Source organism: Lynx canadensis, chromosome E2, assembly GCF_007474595.2.
Source record: "Lynx canadensis isolate LIC74 chromosome E2, mLynCan4.pri.v2, whole genome shotgun sequence".
NCBI lineage: Eukaryota > Metazoa > Chordata > Mammalia > Carnivora > Felidae > Lynx > Lynx canadensis.
Genome location: NC_044317.1, coordinates 60629924 through 60645917, shown reverse-complemented (window position 1 = coordinate 60645917; position 15994 = coordinate 60629924). Strand labels below are relative to the sequence as shown.

Genomic DNA, 15994 nt, shown 5'->3' with positions numbered 1-15994 from the left:
TTTACATGTAATAAAAATACTTTATGTTAAATGAAATATTCTTTTATAAAAAACATTCTTTTATAAATATTCACATAAGTGTTTAGAGGCACAATTATATGGCTTCTTAAATTATCCTTAACATGAATTGGCTTTGGAGGGAAGTTGGGTGGGTGGGTTTATAAGCGAAATGAGTTTGGCAGTGGGTAGGTTCTGTGAAACTGTTATGGGTTCACATGGTTCATTTTATTAACCTTTCTCTTTTGTAGATGTCTGAAAATTTAAAGTTATTGTTAAAATGTCATTATTTCAATAATTAAATACAGATAAAAATATTTTTCCTCTATTTGCTAAAATCATTATTTTCTAGGGCACCATTCATCCTTATATTGCATTATTTAGCCTTCAATTTTGAGAGTATTACATTGAAGTCTCTTTCTGTTACTCTGTTTCTCATCATTTTTCCTAAGCAAGAATCAATAATTTATATTCTTTCTACGTTGGGAGGAGAGGTCAGTGAAAGGAGTAAGGTCAGCCATGTGGGTAGAGCTTGCATACTGGAGAAGAGAAGACCCCACTAAGTTAGCTGTTATTTTGTATTTATGATAAGTTTTTTACTTGTTAAGCAGGTCATCAAATCCAGATTATTATTTAAAAAAATTTTTTTTTAACGTTTTATTTATTTTTGAGACAGAGAGAGACAGAGCATGAACAGGGGAGGGGCAGAGAGAGAGGGAGACACAGAATCGGAAGCAGGCTCCAGGCTCTGAGCCATCAGCCCAGAGCCCAACACGGGGCTCGAACTCCCGGACTGTGAGATCGTGACCTGAGCTGAAGTCGGACGCTTAACCAACTGAGCCACCCAGGAGCCCCAGATTATTATTTTTTAAATTAGACTTTATGATTTTAGGGCAGTTTTAAGTTCCCAGCAAAATTAGTGGAAGCTACAGAGGTATCCCGTATACGCCTTCCCCCACAAAAGCACACACTTCCTGCTATCAACATCCCACGTCAGAGTGATATGTTTGTTCCCAATCTATGAATCTGCACTGACACATCATTTTCACTCAAAGTCCACGGTTAACATTAGGGTTCACACTTAGTGTTGTGCATTCTGTGGATTTTTACTATCTCCATAGTTCGACCTTTTCCAGAATGTCATATACTTGCAATCCTACAGTATGTACCCTTTTCAGATTGGTTTCTTCCACTTAGTAATATGCCTTTTCATGACTTGATAACTTCTTTTTTTAAATAATTTTTAAAAAATATTTATTTTGAGAGAGAGTGCAAGAGAGCACATGTGCATGAGCAAGGGAGGGGCAGAGAGAGATGGAGGGAGAATCCCAAGTAGACTCCGCACTGTCAGCGCAGAGCCCGATGTGGGGCCCAGTCTCACGAACCATGAGATCATGACCTGAGCCGAAGTAAAAAATCTGATGTTATCCAACTGAGCCATCCAGGTGCCCCTTGATAACTTCTTTTTAGTGCTGAATAATATCCCATTGTCTGGATAGGACATAATTTATCCATTCACCTATTGAAGGACACCTTGGTTGCTTCCTAGTTTGGGCAGTTACGGATAAAACAGCTAAAAATGTCTATCTTCAGGTTTTTATGTGGACATACATTTTCAACTGCTTTGGGTAAATACCAAGGGGCACAATGCCAGATTGTATGATAAGAGTGTGATTAGTTCTGTAAGAAACCGCCAAACCATCTTCCAAAGTGGCTGTACCAGTTTGCATCCCTACCAGTAATGAATGAGAGTTTCTATTGCTCTGTATTCTTGTGAGCATTTGTTGTCATCAGTGTTCTGGATTTTGGCCATTTGTGTTAGATATTTAGTTGTATCTCATTGTTTTATTTTGCAATTTCTAATAATAAAATGATGTTGAGCATCTTTTCATATGCTCGCTTGCCATCCATCTGTCTTCTTTGGTGAAGTATCTGTTCACGTTTATGTTAAAAAAAAACAGTTTTATTAGCTACATTAAGTTAACGACACCTAAACCATACAGATTTGAGATTCTCCCAGAGAATTCAAATTAGGATTCATCACAGCATCACTTACTTCAAATCCATAATAATATTTTACTTGTTTATATTAATAGTCCATAAGTTATTAAATAACAGCAAATTATTAATTGGAATTAGACTTCAGGGACCGTCAGATGTTTGGTAAACTACAGGCTAGTTACCGCGAATATATGCTAACAAATAAGTGTTTCTGGAGGGATGCACAACAATTGATGACAGAACTTAACTCTTGCGTTATAGGAGATAGGGCGTCAAGTAGGAGAAAGAGGAAATACTAGGTATTGTATGTGTATGCACATAAATCTCAAAATTTTCTAAACAAAAAGATTGTATACATATTGAAAAAATAGTAAGGAAAACAGTAATAAACTAGAACAAACAAAGTGTGTGTGTGCGTGCATGTGCATGTGAAATTAATCAATAAATACAAATAATAGAAAATTATAGAGGAATTGTAATAAAGAAAAAGTATGAAATGAATTTAAATAATAATCAGATGTAACATGTAAGTGGGAGTCAGAACCACAAGATTTGGGTACATAAAGAGATCACAAAAGATCTTTGAGTCCTGGACCAGTTGTGGTTACCTGTCTCACTCCTACTAAGAACTATAGTCATTTGTGAAAAAAATCAAGCCTGTGTCCTGTCTTTTATCACATAGTTTCTGTAGAAGGACACTTAGGGACTAAATTGGCACATCTTATTTTCAGGAGAAGTAACAGGAGACTCCCCACCTCACAGCTCTGTGGCTTAAATTCTAGAGGTCAGATCAGACCAAGTTGTCACTGCTCAGAGGATGAGTGGGGCAGCTGCTTTAGAAATCCTTGCAGATCTGGAGCAGGTGCTGATATCCAGGGGCCATATAAGTGCCAGAGAAACACTTGGGCCTTGACACCATCATACACCTTTGTGATTCCTGGCCTCTGCACTCGGTGATCTTTCACTTATTCTTTCTCTTATCCAATGAGGTGTTTATTCTGAGTGAGAACACACTTGTGACAGCACTCCAGCTGGTTTTAAAGGTTAACTTGCTTCTAGTTGACACGCTCCTTACTTGCTGACCTGAGGTCCTTGATCTATAACAGCTCATTTATACTCTCTTTGAGATTTGCAGACCACCTGTCTTGAGGTGTGAGGAACTAGAACTTTCCCAGGCCACAGAGGCCAGCAGATCTGTTTGAAGCCACCTCGGCTTTCTGATTAGCCTAGCAATTTTCTTTTCTTTTCTCTTTTTTTTTTTTTTTTTTTTTTTTGAAAAACTTTTTTTTTTTTTTTAGGTCACAGAAATGTTTTTCCTCACCTCCCTTTTCGTATCTGTAGACCTTGCCCTCCTTTGCAGAAAGAACAGAGTCCTCCTGCACAGCACATAACCAGGACCCCGCCGCACAACTACCAAGCACCGAGACAACATCTATAACTGGCACCATCGAGTTTGCCCGTGACCAAGAAATGTTGCAGGTCATGGCACTCCCTTTGCTGAGTAGCTGTCCTAAACCCCTTTACCAACCCCTGGGCCAGGTAGAAACCTCAGAGTTGGCGTTTGGACAAGAGTCCTCTTCTCCCCAGGTTGCCGGCCTTGTATATAAAGCTCAAATTCCTTTCCAATTAAAACTGGTCTCTTGAGTAATGATCTTTCAGGCGACTGCCAGCCAAACTTGGGTTCAGTAACACTTTCTTTGTGCAGATCCCAGAAATTTGCTATAGACATAAAATACAGATGAAATAATGTGCACCCAGCTCCCCAGGACCAGTAATAAAGTACACAGGGTGTGCAGTTTTGTAACTGATCACAGAAAGTTTTCAAAGACTATTCATTCATCGGGCTCTCCAGAGCAACAGAACCAAGAGGGAGAGAGAGAGAGAGAAAGAGAGAGAAACGTCATATTCGTTTTTTCCTCGGTAATATTGGCTTAATGGAGACACGAGAGAGAAAGGAGAGAGATTTTAAAGGAACTGGTTCACAAAAATGTGGAGGCTGGAAAAGTCTAAGATCTTAGATCTTAGATCTAAACTAGAGATCCAGGGAATAGTGGATGTTCAGCGCTAGTCTGAAGCCAGTCTAGAGACAGAATTTCCTCTGTCTGTGGAATCCCTGACTGTGCCCTTCTCATCTGAAAATATATTGCATATTTTAGCTATTTGTTTTGTTTGAAGTTTATCTTTCCTGATGGTAACATTGGCTTAATAGAGGCAGGTTCTTTGCCAGACATTTTCTTCCTCCTACTTCTCATATACAAGAATAAGGTGTGACACACATTGCATGCTTAACATGTACCTATTGAAGCAGTGAATAAAAGTATACCTACCTTGTCCCTGTTCATTTTTAAGAATGTGAAATCTTTCCTACTTCTTTATTTTCATCTTCTAGCAGGCTGCAATGATGCACAAATAACAGAAATTTAAAGTAATATATTTTTAGGTGAAACACTTGGGTTGACCAAAAACACATCCCAGTAAACACCTCGTCCATCTTAGCTGTCTTCTCTCAATGGTTAGACCTTGTCTTGCCTGTCGTTTTTACCTGGTGTTTTCCAGGCATTTTAGATACGTTATAGGCTGGGTGTTTCTCTCAAATAGTTTTTTTAAATTTTTTTAACTTTTTAATTCTTTTAGTTTATTTATTTTTGAGAGACAGAGAGAGACAGAGCATGAGCAGGAGAGAGGCAGAGAGAGAGGGGGAGACACAGAATCTGAAGCAGCTTCAGGCTCTGAGCTGTCAGCACACAGCCCGACCTCGGGCTCCAACTCATGAGCTGTGAGATCATGACCTGAGCCAAAGTCTGATGCTTAACCGACTGAGCCACCCAGGTGCCCCAAAAAACACTCTTAAAAAGTTGAGATGTAAAGGGTGTGAGTGAGAAATGGTAGAAGCAGGAAATGTACCGGATGGAAGAGTGAAGTATAATTGTTTTAAGGTGTCCAACAAAGTTATTTTAAGTTTTTATTTAAGTAGTCTCTGCACCCAACATGGAACTCAAATTCACAACCCAAAGATCAAGAGTTACATGATCTTCTGAGTCAGCCAGGCACCCCCAACATAGTTATTTTAAACAACTTGTCTTTGCCAACTCCTTACAGCTTCTCTCTAAAGAGTACCTTCAGACAGTGGTGGCTTTGGAAGGAAATATTTTCTAGGTGACGTTGGACATAAACTTGTCCTTCATTTTCACAGAGGGGCAGAAGGATCTGTCTCAGCACTACATTCTCTCAAGTGACTTCTAGGCCAATACACTTTGCCCCAGGAGTCTGAGGTGGGTGGAGCTAAGAATGATGTCTCCAAAGTGCCTTGGACTCTGCTCTTTCCTCTAGTGGGCCCTGTAACTCCTGCTAAATTCCTTTCTTGCCATGAATAGACGGGAGCAATAAAAAGGAAAAACAACTCCAGAAAAAAAATAATAATAATTCATGGAAACTGTTATGCAGGCATTCCAGAAAGATATATAGTCCCAGTACATGAATTCATGTTGTTCGTCATTCACATTGTATGTTCTCACTTCATGGTCTACCAAGTGGCTCCAAGGGACTTTGGCGCAGACACAAGTGGGGAATCCAATACAGTCACAGGAACCGCCTTTCCCCTAGACTTTCTCGTAAGCAGCATTCTTATCCTGGTGAGACAAAAGCCACATTCACCATTCTCATCCTGGTGAATACGTTTGTCACCTTTTGTTCTCTTTTATCTTTCGGAATATGAACCTACACCATGGTCTGATGAATAGCTCTACACTGATTTCTTCAGGCTCCCTGACATTCATCCCTTTGTGCTCGTTGGTAGTGACACCCAGGTCTTTCAGTTATACTTTGCTGGCTCGGCAAGAAAAACATATGTTCCAAGTGTAGTTTCTGGGCTCTAAGTTCTCTCTAGGACACCTCACCATTTCTTTAAATAAACTTTACATGTTTGTAGGCTCAGATTTTATGTCATTTAATCTGAGAAACTTTGACTCAAAGGTGAATAACAAAGATCATAACTCTGTTCTATATTGCTTATATTGTGGAAAACATGAATGCCACTCATTCAAAAGTAATTTTCTAAAATTGTATGATGTAGTTCACTAGAGGCTCAGGTAATTTTATGATCTAACAGTGGGAATGTTCAGAATATAGGAGCTGAGAGTATAAAACCACTTCTGATTACAAATTTACGCTGACATTTAAAAGATTCTAATTAACAAAGCATAGTGGCAGGGGAGAGGGTGTTTCAATTGGAGAAAAAAAGACCTGGGAATACTCTGAGATGGAAAGGCACATGGAATTCAAAAGACTGAAGGAAGATCAATGGGTGTTTAGTACAATGTATGATGGGGACTGTGGTGAGAAAAGCAGCATAGAAAGTGGGTGAGGCTTTTTCTACGAGGTATCAGAGGACACCTGAACTGTAAGAATGATTAGAACTTTGGGTAAGGGAAATAATGGGTTTGTGAGGGATTAATCAGATGGGATCAATAGTATTGTTAATGATAACATTTTAAGTATCCAAATAAATGTATTAAACTTTACATTTTAGCACCTTTTAATATTTGTTTTAATTGAAAGGTTTTTCTTTTAAATAGTTCTTGTAAGTGCATTTACAGTACTTAGTATGAAGCTTTTGGAAATTGTTTTTATAAAAGTCAATTTTAGTAATTATTGTGAGCCATTGGCACCTGGATGATACTTTCAAAAAGTTGCTCTTTTTCTCTTTATTACATATCGTTAGTAAGCCATTTACCTTTCATTACCACTAAAACGTTTATTAATGTAATATTAATATTTTAAATCCTAAGCCAGAATGTGTATTTGGAGAAAGAGCATTCATAGAGGCAATTAAGGTAAAATGACATCATAAGGATGGGGCACTACTTCATTAGGACTGATTTCTTTATAAGAATAGACACCAGGAGTATGGTCACAGAGAGGAAAAGGCCCTGTGAGGGCACAGCAAGATGGCCATGCACAAGCCAAGGAGAGAGGCCTTAGGAGAAACCTTCATCTTCAACTTCCAGCATCCAGAGCGGTGAGAAAATAAATTTCTGTTCAAGCTGCTTCAGTCCATACTGTTTTGTTATGACAGTCCTAGTAGGCTACCACAATTGTCATTTAATGTGTTCTTCTCACCAAAAAAATAAATAAGCTGGACATCCAAAAAGATACAGTTAGGGGACACAATGGTCACAATTCTAAAAAGGCTACACCTGCCCTGGCTGGCTCAGTCAGTGGAGCATGTGACTCTTGATCTCACAAGGCTGTGGTTCCAGCCCCACCTTGGGTGTACAGATTACTTAAAATTTTTTTTTTTAAAGGCTACACAATTATAAATTAGCTTTTACAAAATATAGAGGGTTTAGTATAGAGCTTTTACAATTTTACTTCCACTTCTGTTGATTTTTGCTTCCGCTTCTCAAAATCACTTATGATACAGGTAAGGGAGAAGTTTTCTGTGGGAGCCAGAAACAATTCCTCTTTGTCCACCTGTGTCAGGGTGGTGTAATATGCCTTTTCTTGCTTTTCTGTGATGGCCCTGTGTGGAGTCTTTTTTCTTCTTCCTGACAAACACACACACAAAACTGAGTAATGCTTCAGGCCATATACATTTGAGGAACAATACCGTAATGTTTCCAGCTATGTGTGAACTCTTTTATGTTTTAATGATGTATGGAATCAGATGCCATTTTAAAAATGTTTGTTTATTGAGAGCAAGTGAGCACATGTGAGCGAGCCAGGGAGGGGCAGAGGGAGAGAGAATCTCAAGTAGGCTCCATACATACTGCGGACCCAGGAGTGGGGCTCGATTTCACCACCCTGAGACCCTGACCCGAGCTGAAATCAAGAGTGGGCCGCTTAACCCACTGAGCCAGCCAGAAGCTCAGCCGGGCGCTCCTAAAATTAATATTATTTGAGATGCGCCCAAATCCTCTATCCAAATGTCATCTCTGGCACCTGGATGGCTCATTTGGTAGAGCATCCCACTCTCGATCCCAGGGTCCTGAGTTCAAGCCCCACGTTGGGCATGGAGCCCATTTAAAATAATATTTTTATCCTCAGGGAGCAGGCTGAGCTTTATAGAGTCGAAATAATGTCTCTAAGCCACGTTTAACAATGAGCAAAAACCCCTTCTCCCCACTGACTCTGAAGCGTCACTAGCCTTGCCTGCGTGTCGCGTGGCCCACCTGCTGGTAGACACTGCGGACCCTGTGCTACTACTACATTTCCCAGGAGATCCTGCGCTGGGCGGCCGCAGTCAGGAGCCAATGAGGGGCCATTTCCGTGCGTGCGCATCGTCTCGGGGCGGGACTTCCGGGGCCGTCATCCTGGTCCTTTTGGCACGTTCTTTCACACAAATTCCGGAGCTCCGGGTTCGGACTGTGGATGACTGACCGAGAAAGGGCGGGAGGAGGCGCCGTACGCGGCGCGCCGACCGGGATTCACGGCTCGGCGACGCCGCCCGTGCTGCCCCGCGCCGGGGCCGGGACAGGCACCGCCCGCCCGGGTGTCCGCTCCGCCCACAGAGTCCGATGGCGGCGGCCGCGCGCAGGGACTCGGCTGAGGTAAACGCGCGGCCCCCGGACCCTCCTCTCCCCGCCCCCACCCCCGACCCTCAGGCCCGAGCGCGGGGCGCTTGCTTGCGTTCCTGCGGCCCCGGTCCCGGTGTCCGTGTCCGGGAGGCGCTCGTGGGCGGGGGCCCAGTGTCTGAGCGCCGGCCTGAGGGGGTGCGGGAGCGGGCTGCAGGGGAGGGGTCGGCTGGTGCAGGGCTGCAGGGGGCGCCGAGGGGGAGGAATCGGGGGGTGTGGGGTCCGCCCTCTGCTCTCGGGGAACAGAGGGTGTGCGGCGAGGGCACTGGCGGGCTGGAGGGGTTGCCCCTTCATGTGAGGACTCTAGACGCCAGGGAGAGTTCTGGCCTAGCAGAGGGGGGAGGGTTTGGTCCTAGCAGCTGAAGCTACGGAAGCTCCATCAACTGGGATGGGGACGTTGGCGGTGGGCTCATTTTCACTGTGAATGTCTTAAGTTTTTCGGCCCTGTTAAGAGTGTGAGAAGTTTTAGAGAACTGAGTGAAAGCGTCAAATGGGCCACTGGACACTCAGGTCTGGAATCTGGGAGAGGTCCAGGATGGAGACATCCAAGAGTTCTGGCTATTGTGTGGACCAGGTGGAGCTTTGGATCACATATAGGAGGGGTGAGATGCAGGTGGTGGTAGCGTGGTGGCAGTGCTGTTGGTGGGCTGGAAAGAAGAGGGTGCCTGCTGAAGGAGAAGTGTGAGAGCGGGAACAGTGTGGGAGAGAGGACCATCTGGCAGGTGGCCAAGACTTCCCTGGGAGGAGTGGACAGGAGACGGCTGCGGAGGCAGAGCTAGTCGTTGAGTCAGGATGACAGTGAGGCCTGTTTATTCGCTACCGTGCAGATTCACCAGAATTGTGGCGAGATTTTATGGCATCTGCGGTGTTTTAGTCTTACTGGTGGATAAGGTCTGGGGCAAATCTGTTCATTTGTGAGGGTCACTGTGCCTGGCATGGAGACCAGTGGGGTTTTGATGCACTTTTTTTTTTTTCCTCCGTTTATTTATTGTGGGAGAGAGCACAAGCAGGGCAGGGGCAGAGAGAGAGAATGGCAAGCAGGCTCTGAAATGCCAGCGCAGAGCCCGATATGGGGGTCAATCTCATGACTGTGAGATATGAGCTGAAATCAAGAGTCGGACGCTTAAGAGACTGAGCCACTCAGGTGCCCCTTGATGCACTTCTAATGAAAGTTAAGTGGAGAAAGGAGGGTTGCTGCTGCTATGGGGACAGCAAGGGCAGCACAGAAGTAGAAGAGGGTCATGAGATTCACTTGTGGTTCTGGGTGACTAATACTGAAGCAGAGATCCCAGGCAGAGAGATGGGCAGGCCTTCAAAGCAGCACTTGGGGTTTCTTTGTCATTGGGATCCCATCAAAGGACGGGGGTTATACCAGATCATGTTTGAAACTTTCAAGCACGCTGGATGCGGTGTGCCCAGTACGTGGGTGAGTCCAGGGAGATGCCTGTGGTGCGGGGCAGGGAGATGGTAGAGCTTGGGAGTGCATTTGAGGGATCCGTAGATGTGAGACAGGTCTACTGAATGATGTACACATCAAGAGTAAGTATGAGCTGAGAGCCCTCCGGCCCTGGGATTGGGGACCTTGGGGTGAAGCATGAGCCCATGTGGCCGTATCTTGTATGTATGATCTGTGAGATGTAGGAGAAATGCTTGGTAAGAGGGATGGGGCCCTGAGGGCCAGTCCCAGAGCTTCCTTGACATCATGGGCACTGCTGCTTGTTGTTGCTGAGAACCGCTGTCAGTGGCACTGGGGCCCGGTACCTCCTCTAGGGTGGGGAGTTCTGGAAGAGGATGGATGTGGAGTAGATGTGTAGGAGGTGGATTGTGGGTTCTCAGAGAAAGAATGTTCATGGTTTCATCTGTCCTGTTCTTGACAGGGTGGTGTGACCTTTGAGGATGTCGCCGTGTACTTCTCCCAGGAGGAGTGGAAGCTCCTTGATGAGGCTCAAAAACGCTTGTACCACGATGTGATGCTGGAGACCTTTGCACTTATATCCTCACTGGGTAAGACCCTCCCCAGTGATGTGGACTAGGTTTTGCACTTCACCATCCATAACTCTCTTTTCCTTTTTTTTTTTTTCCTTGTCCCTCTTGCCCCCAGGGTCTTCTCTGTCCTTTTCAACATATAGACCATAGGTACAGCTGGCTTTCCCCGTTTCCTGGATAGTTGCTGTCCTAGGTAGGGCTGTGTTTTTGCACTGCCCTCTTCTCTCCCCACAGTCCCAGCACTGTCCGTACTGAACTTTTACAAGAAGGATTTGATTTCAGTAGTTGTGCAGTAAGGCTAATGGATGGCATCTTGTTTGTCCTCTCCCTGGCCAGTTCATCTCTCTAGGTCCATGGCTCTTCTGTGTCCTTGGTTTTGTTTGCTTATTTAATCTGAGATTTCATTGTGCTTGCCTGTGCTGGGAATTGCAGGCATTATCATGACCATTATTTACATGGACCATTGACTGTCTTTCAAGACCATCCCGGTTCTATTTATAGTGTTCAGACTTCTTTTTTCTTTTTCTTGTTTGCCAGCTTTATTGAAGTATCATTGACCAATAATTTTGTATATATTTATAGTGTATAGTGTTATGACCTTGATGTTCATGTATATTATGAAATGGTTACTACAATTGATTTCATATCATCACTTTACATATTTTTTGTGAGTATAAGAACCCTTAAGATCTATTCTCTTAGCGAATTCAAGTGTACAGCACAGCATTATTAATGATAATCACCGCGGTGCATATTAGATTCACAGAACTTGATCAGTTTGTAACAGACCAACATCTCCCTGTTTCCCATAGCCTCCAGCCCCTGGCATTCTACTCTTTGTTTCCTTCCTTCCTTCCTTCCTTCCTTCCTTCCTTTTTTTGATTCCACATAGAAGTGATACCATATAGTATTTGTCTTTCTCTGTCTGACTTATTTCACTTTGCATTATGCTCTCCAAGTTTATTCATGTTGTCATAAATGCATGATTTCCTTTTTTATGGCTGAACAATACTCCATTGTATATATATACACCAGGGTTTATTTATCCATTCATCCATAGATACTTACCTTGTTCTCATACCTTGGCTGTTGTGAACAGTGCTGCAATAAATACAGGAGTACAAATACCTCTTTGAGATACTCAGTTTTTTTAAGGTTTTATTTTTTAAAGTAATCTCTATACCCAAAGTGGGGCTTGAACTCACAACCCTGAGATCAAGAGTCTCATGCTCTTCTAACTGAAACAGGCACTGCTATTTTTTTTGTAATTTTTTTTTTTAACGTTTTTATTTATTTTTGAGAGAGAGTGTGCTAGCAAGGGAGGGGCAAAGAGAGAGAGAGACACAGAATCTGAAGCAGGCTCCAGGCTCTGTGCCTGGATGCAGAGCTCGTACCCATGAACCTTGAGATCATGACCTAGCCAAAGTTGGACACAACGGACTGAGCCACCCAGGCGCCCCTGGTGCTGCTATTTTTAATTTTTGAGAGCTTTTCCATTCTGTACCGATGTGTGTACCAATTTATCTTACCAACTGTGATGATTTCCTTTTTTTCACATTCCTTACCAACACTTGTTCTCTCTTGCATTTTGATAAGAGCTATCCTAATAGGTGTGAGGTGATTTTTCATTGTAACTAAGATTTACATTTTTCTGATGTTAGTGATGTTGAGCACCTTTTCATGTACCTGTGGGCCATTTATATGTCTTTGGATAGATGTTTATTCAGGTCCTTTGCTCCTTTTTAATTGGGTTATTTGGGTTTTGTTGTTGAGTTTTATGAGTTCTTTATGTATTCTGGATATTAATCTCTTGGCAGATATTTTCTCTTATTTCTTAGGTTGTCTTTTCATTTTGTTGATTATTTCCATTGCTATGAAGTTTTTGGTTTGATACAGTTCCACTTAATTTATTTTTGCTTTTGTTGCCTTTGCTATTGGTGTCCTATCCAAAAAATCATTGGCAACACAAATGTCAAGGAGCTTTTTCTGTATGTTTTTTCTAAAACTTCTGTAATTTTAGGTCTTATGTTTTAAGTTTTTAAAAAAATCCAATTCAAGTTAATTTTTGTGAGTGGTGTAAAATACAGGTCCAGTGTTTTTGTTGTTGTTGTATTTGGTAGCCTTAGGGTTTATTAAGCTGTGCCTTAGTATAGATAGGCACTGGGGCTTGCCCCTGGTGCTCTTAACATGGAAAACCCAGGTGTTCTGCCAATTCTTCTTGAGCACTGACAACAGGAAATTGACAGCTAAGTAGATGTTGTCCACAAGGTCCTCATCTGTCATCTTCACATGGCCAATGGCCACTGCCCGACACAGCATTTTCTTCATCTGGAATTTGATTGTGAACTTCATCCACATAGGCCACGTATTCTCATTATGGGTCAGCAAGGAAGGGAACTTATCGGCCTTATTCAGGCCTGGGCCCAGGATTTGTGTAATCTGCTTGATCAGAGATTCTGAAAGAAAAAGACATCATAGTTCTTGGCCAGCTTCTTGACTGATTTTTTTATTCTTGTTGAGTTTCTTCAGTGCCTCAGTATCCATGTAGGGAATATCCACAGCCTTGGCCTCATCACAGTGCTGCTGGCACCCAAATTACATATGGAGAACTTGGGGTGGGGAGTGGACAAAAGCCCGCAATGTCCACATTCACCGACAGCTAGTCTGGCTTCTCAAACCAGCTGGCAGGCTTGGCCAAAGTCTCCCCATGCCTCCCATCTTATTTTAAGACCCAAGGTGGAGGTGTTTTTTCTTTTTCCATGTGGATATCCATTTATTGAAGAGACTGTCCTTTCCTCGTAATGCATACTTGGTGTCCTTATCAAAGATTAGTTGACCCATGTGTGCAAAGGTTTATCTCTGGGCTCTCTATTCTGTTTCATTGGTCTGTTTTTATGCTAGTACCATACTGTTTTAATTACTATACCTTTGGCATATTTTGAAATCAAGAAGTGTGATGTCTCCAGCTTTGCTCTTTTTTCTCAAGATTGCTTTGGCTATTTGGAGTTTTCTGTGGTTCCATATGAATTTTACAATTGTTTTTTCTATTTCTGTGAAAAATGTCATTGGATTTTGTTATGGATTGCATTAAATCTGTAGATTGCTTTGGGTAGATTGCTGTGGTAAAATGGACATTTTAACTATTAATTCTTCCAGTCTGAGAACACAGGATGTTTTTCCATTTGTGTCTTCAATTTTTTTCATCAATTTCTTATAATTTTCAAGATACAGATCTTTCACCTTCTATGTTAAATTTATTTTGAATATTGTTTTCTTTTTGATGCTATTTTAAGTGGGATTGTTTTCTCAGTTTTTTCCCCCAGGTAGTTTATTATTGGTGTATATAAATACAATTTAGTTTTGTATGTTGATTTTTTTTTTTAGTTCTACAACCTTACTGAATTCATTAATTACTTCTAACAGTGTTTTGGTGTATTCTTTGATTTTCTGTATGTTAGGTTGTATCACCTGCAAACAGACCATTTTACTTTCATTCCGATTTGGATGCCTTTTATTTTTTTTCCTTAATTACTTGGGGCTAGAACTTCTAGTTCTAGGTTGAATAAAAGTGAAGGTGGGGCACCTGGGTGGCTCAGTTGAATGTCCATCTCTTGATTTCTGCTCAGGTCGTGATCTCATGGTTTGTGGGATTGGGCCTTGCATCAGGCTCTGCACAGACAGTGCAGAGCCTGCTTGGGATTCATTCTCCTTCTCCCTCTCTCCCTCTCTCCCTCTCTCCCTCCCTCCCTCCTTCCCTCCTTCCCCTCCCTCCTCCTCCCCCACTCACACTCTCTCAAAATAAATAAACTTGCTACATCTATTGATGTGATTATATGATTTTTACCTTTTAAACTCTTATTCCATTAAGGTGGTGTATTGCATTTATTGATATGCACATATTGAACTATCCTTGGATCCCAGGGATAAATCCTGATTGATTGTAGTGTATGATCCTTGTAATGTGCTTTTGGGTTTGGATTTGGTTTGCAAGTATTTTTTTTTTCTTTTTTTGAAGAGTTTTGCATTCATGTTCATTGGGGATATTGGCCTGTACTTTTCCTCTCTTGTACTACCTTTGAGGTAATACTGGCCTCATAAAATGATTTTAGAAGTGTTCCTTCAGTTTTTTGGAAGACTTTAAGAAGGATGGCGTTGATTCTTTAAATATGTAGTGGAATTTCCAGTGATTCTGTCTGGTTCTGGGCTTTTCTTTGTTAGGAGATTTTTTTTTTTTTAAGTTTATTTATTTATTTTGAGACACCCAGAAAAAGAGCATGAGTGGGGGGGGGGCAGAGAAAAGGGGAGAGAGAGAATCCCAAGCAGGCTGTGTGCTGCCAGTGCAGAACCCAGTGTGGGGCTTGAACTCATGAAGTGTGAGATCATGACCTGATCCAAAATCAAGAGTCGGAAGCTTAACTGACTGATCACCCAGGCACCCCTGGGAGATTTTTTTTTTTTAATGTTTATTTATTTTTGAGAGAGAGCAAGTGGGAGAGTGGCAGAGAGGGAGACCGAGAATCCCAAACAGGCTCTGTGCTGTCAACACAGAGTCCGATGCAGGGCTTGAGCCCACGAACCGTGAGATCATGACCTGAGCCAAAATTAAGAGTCAGAAGATTAACTGACTGAGCCACCTATGTCCCTTGTTGGAAGATTTTTTATTACTGATTGACTCTCCTTACCAGTTATGAGTCTGTTCAGATTTTCTATTTCTTCAGTATTTAGTATTGTCAGGTTATATATTTCTGTGAATTTATCTGTTTCTTCTAGGTTAGCCAATTTGTTGTCATGTAATTGTTCATAGTAGTCTCTTTTGTTTGATTATATTCCTGCAGTATCACTTGTGATGTTTCCACTTTCATTTCTGGTTTTGTGTCTTCTCACATTTTTCTTAGTCTAACTAATGGTTTGTCAAATTGTTTATCATTTCAAAAACCCAACTGTTAGTTTCATTGGTCTTTCTATTTTTCTAGTTTCTGTTTCAATTATTTCTACTATAATTTTTATTCCTTCTTATAACTGATTTTCTTACATTCCATAAGTTTTAATGTATTGTGTTTCTATTTTCATTTGTTTGAATATAGTTCTTGATTTCTTCTTTGACCCATTGTTCAGGATAATGTTGTTTGAGTTCCACATATTTGTGATATTTTCCAGCTTTCCTTCTATTAATGATTTCTAGTTTCATACCACATAGTTGAAAAAGATCCCTGGTATGTTTTCAGTCTTCTTAAGTGTTAAGAATTTTTTTGTGATCTACATGTGAGAGAGTCCTAGACATGTTCCATGTGTACTTAACAAGAATGTACAGTTGGGGCGCCCAGGTGGCTCAGTCGGTTGAGTGTCCAACTTCAGCTCAGGTCATGATCTCACGGTGAGTTCAAGCCCCACATCAGGCTCTGTGCTGACAGCTCAGAGCCTGGAACTTGCTTCTGTTT

General features: G+C 41.9%; 1 protein-coding gene and 1 pseudogene across 2 annotated transcripts in view; one reads left to right on the top strand and one right to left on the bottom strand.

Annotated features, from left to right (window-relative positions):
- LOC115502257 (zinc finger protein 418-like) overlaps positions 1–15994 on the top strand; it is a 98298-nt gene that overhangs the window by 42411 nt on the left and 39893 nt on the right. Inside the window, exon 2 of one of the 2 annotated variants that reach the window (XM_032591247.1) lies at positions 10448–10574. The exons of the other annotated variant lie outside the window; for it this stretch is intronic. Within the exon in view, the coding sequence (XP_032447138.1) occupies positions 10448–10574 (127 nt within the window). The remainder of the gene's footprint in view (positions 1–10447; positions 10575–15994) is intronic. 2 annotated transcript variants of the gene reach the window in all.
- Positions 12615–13154, bottom strand: LOC115503151 (annotated as a pseudogene).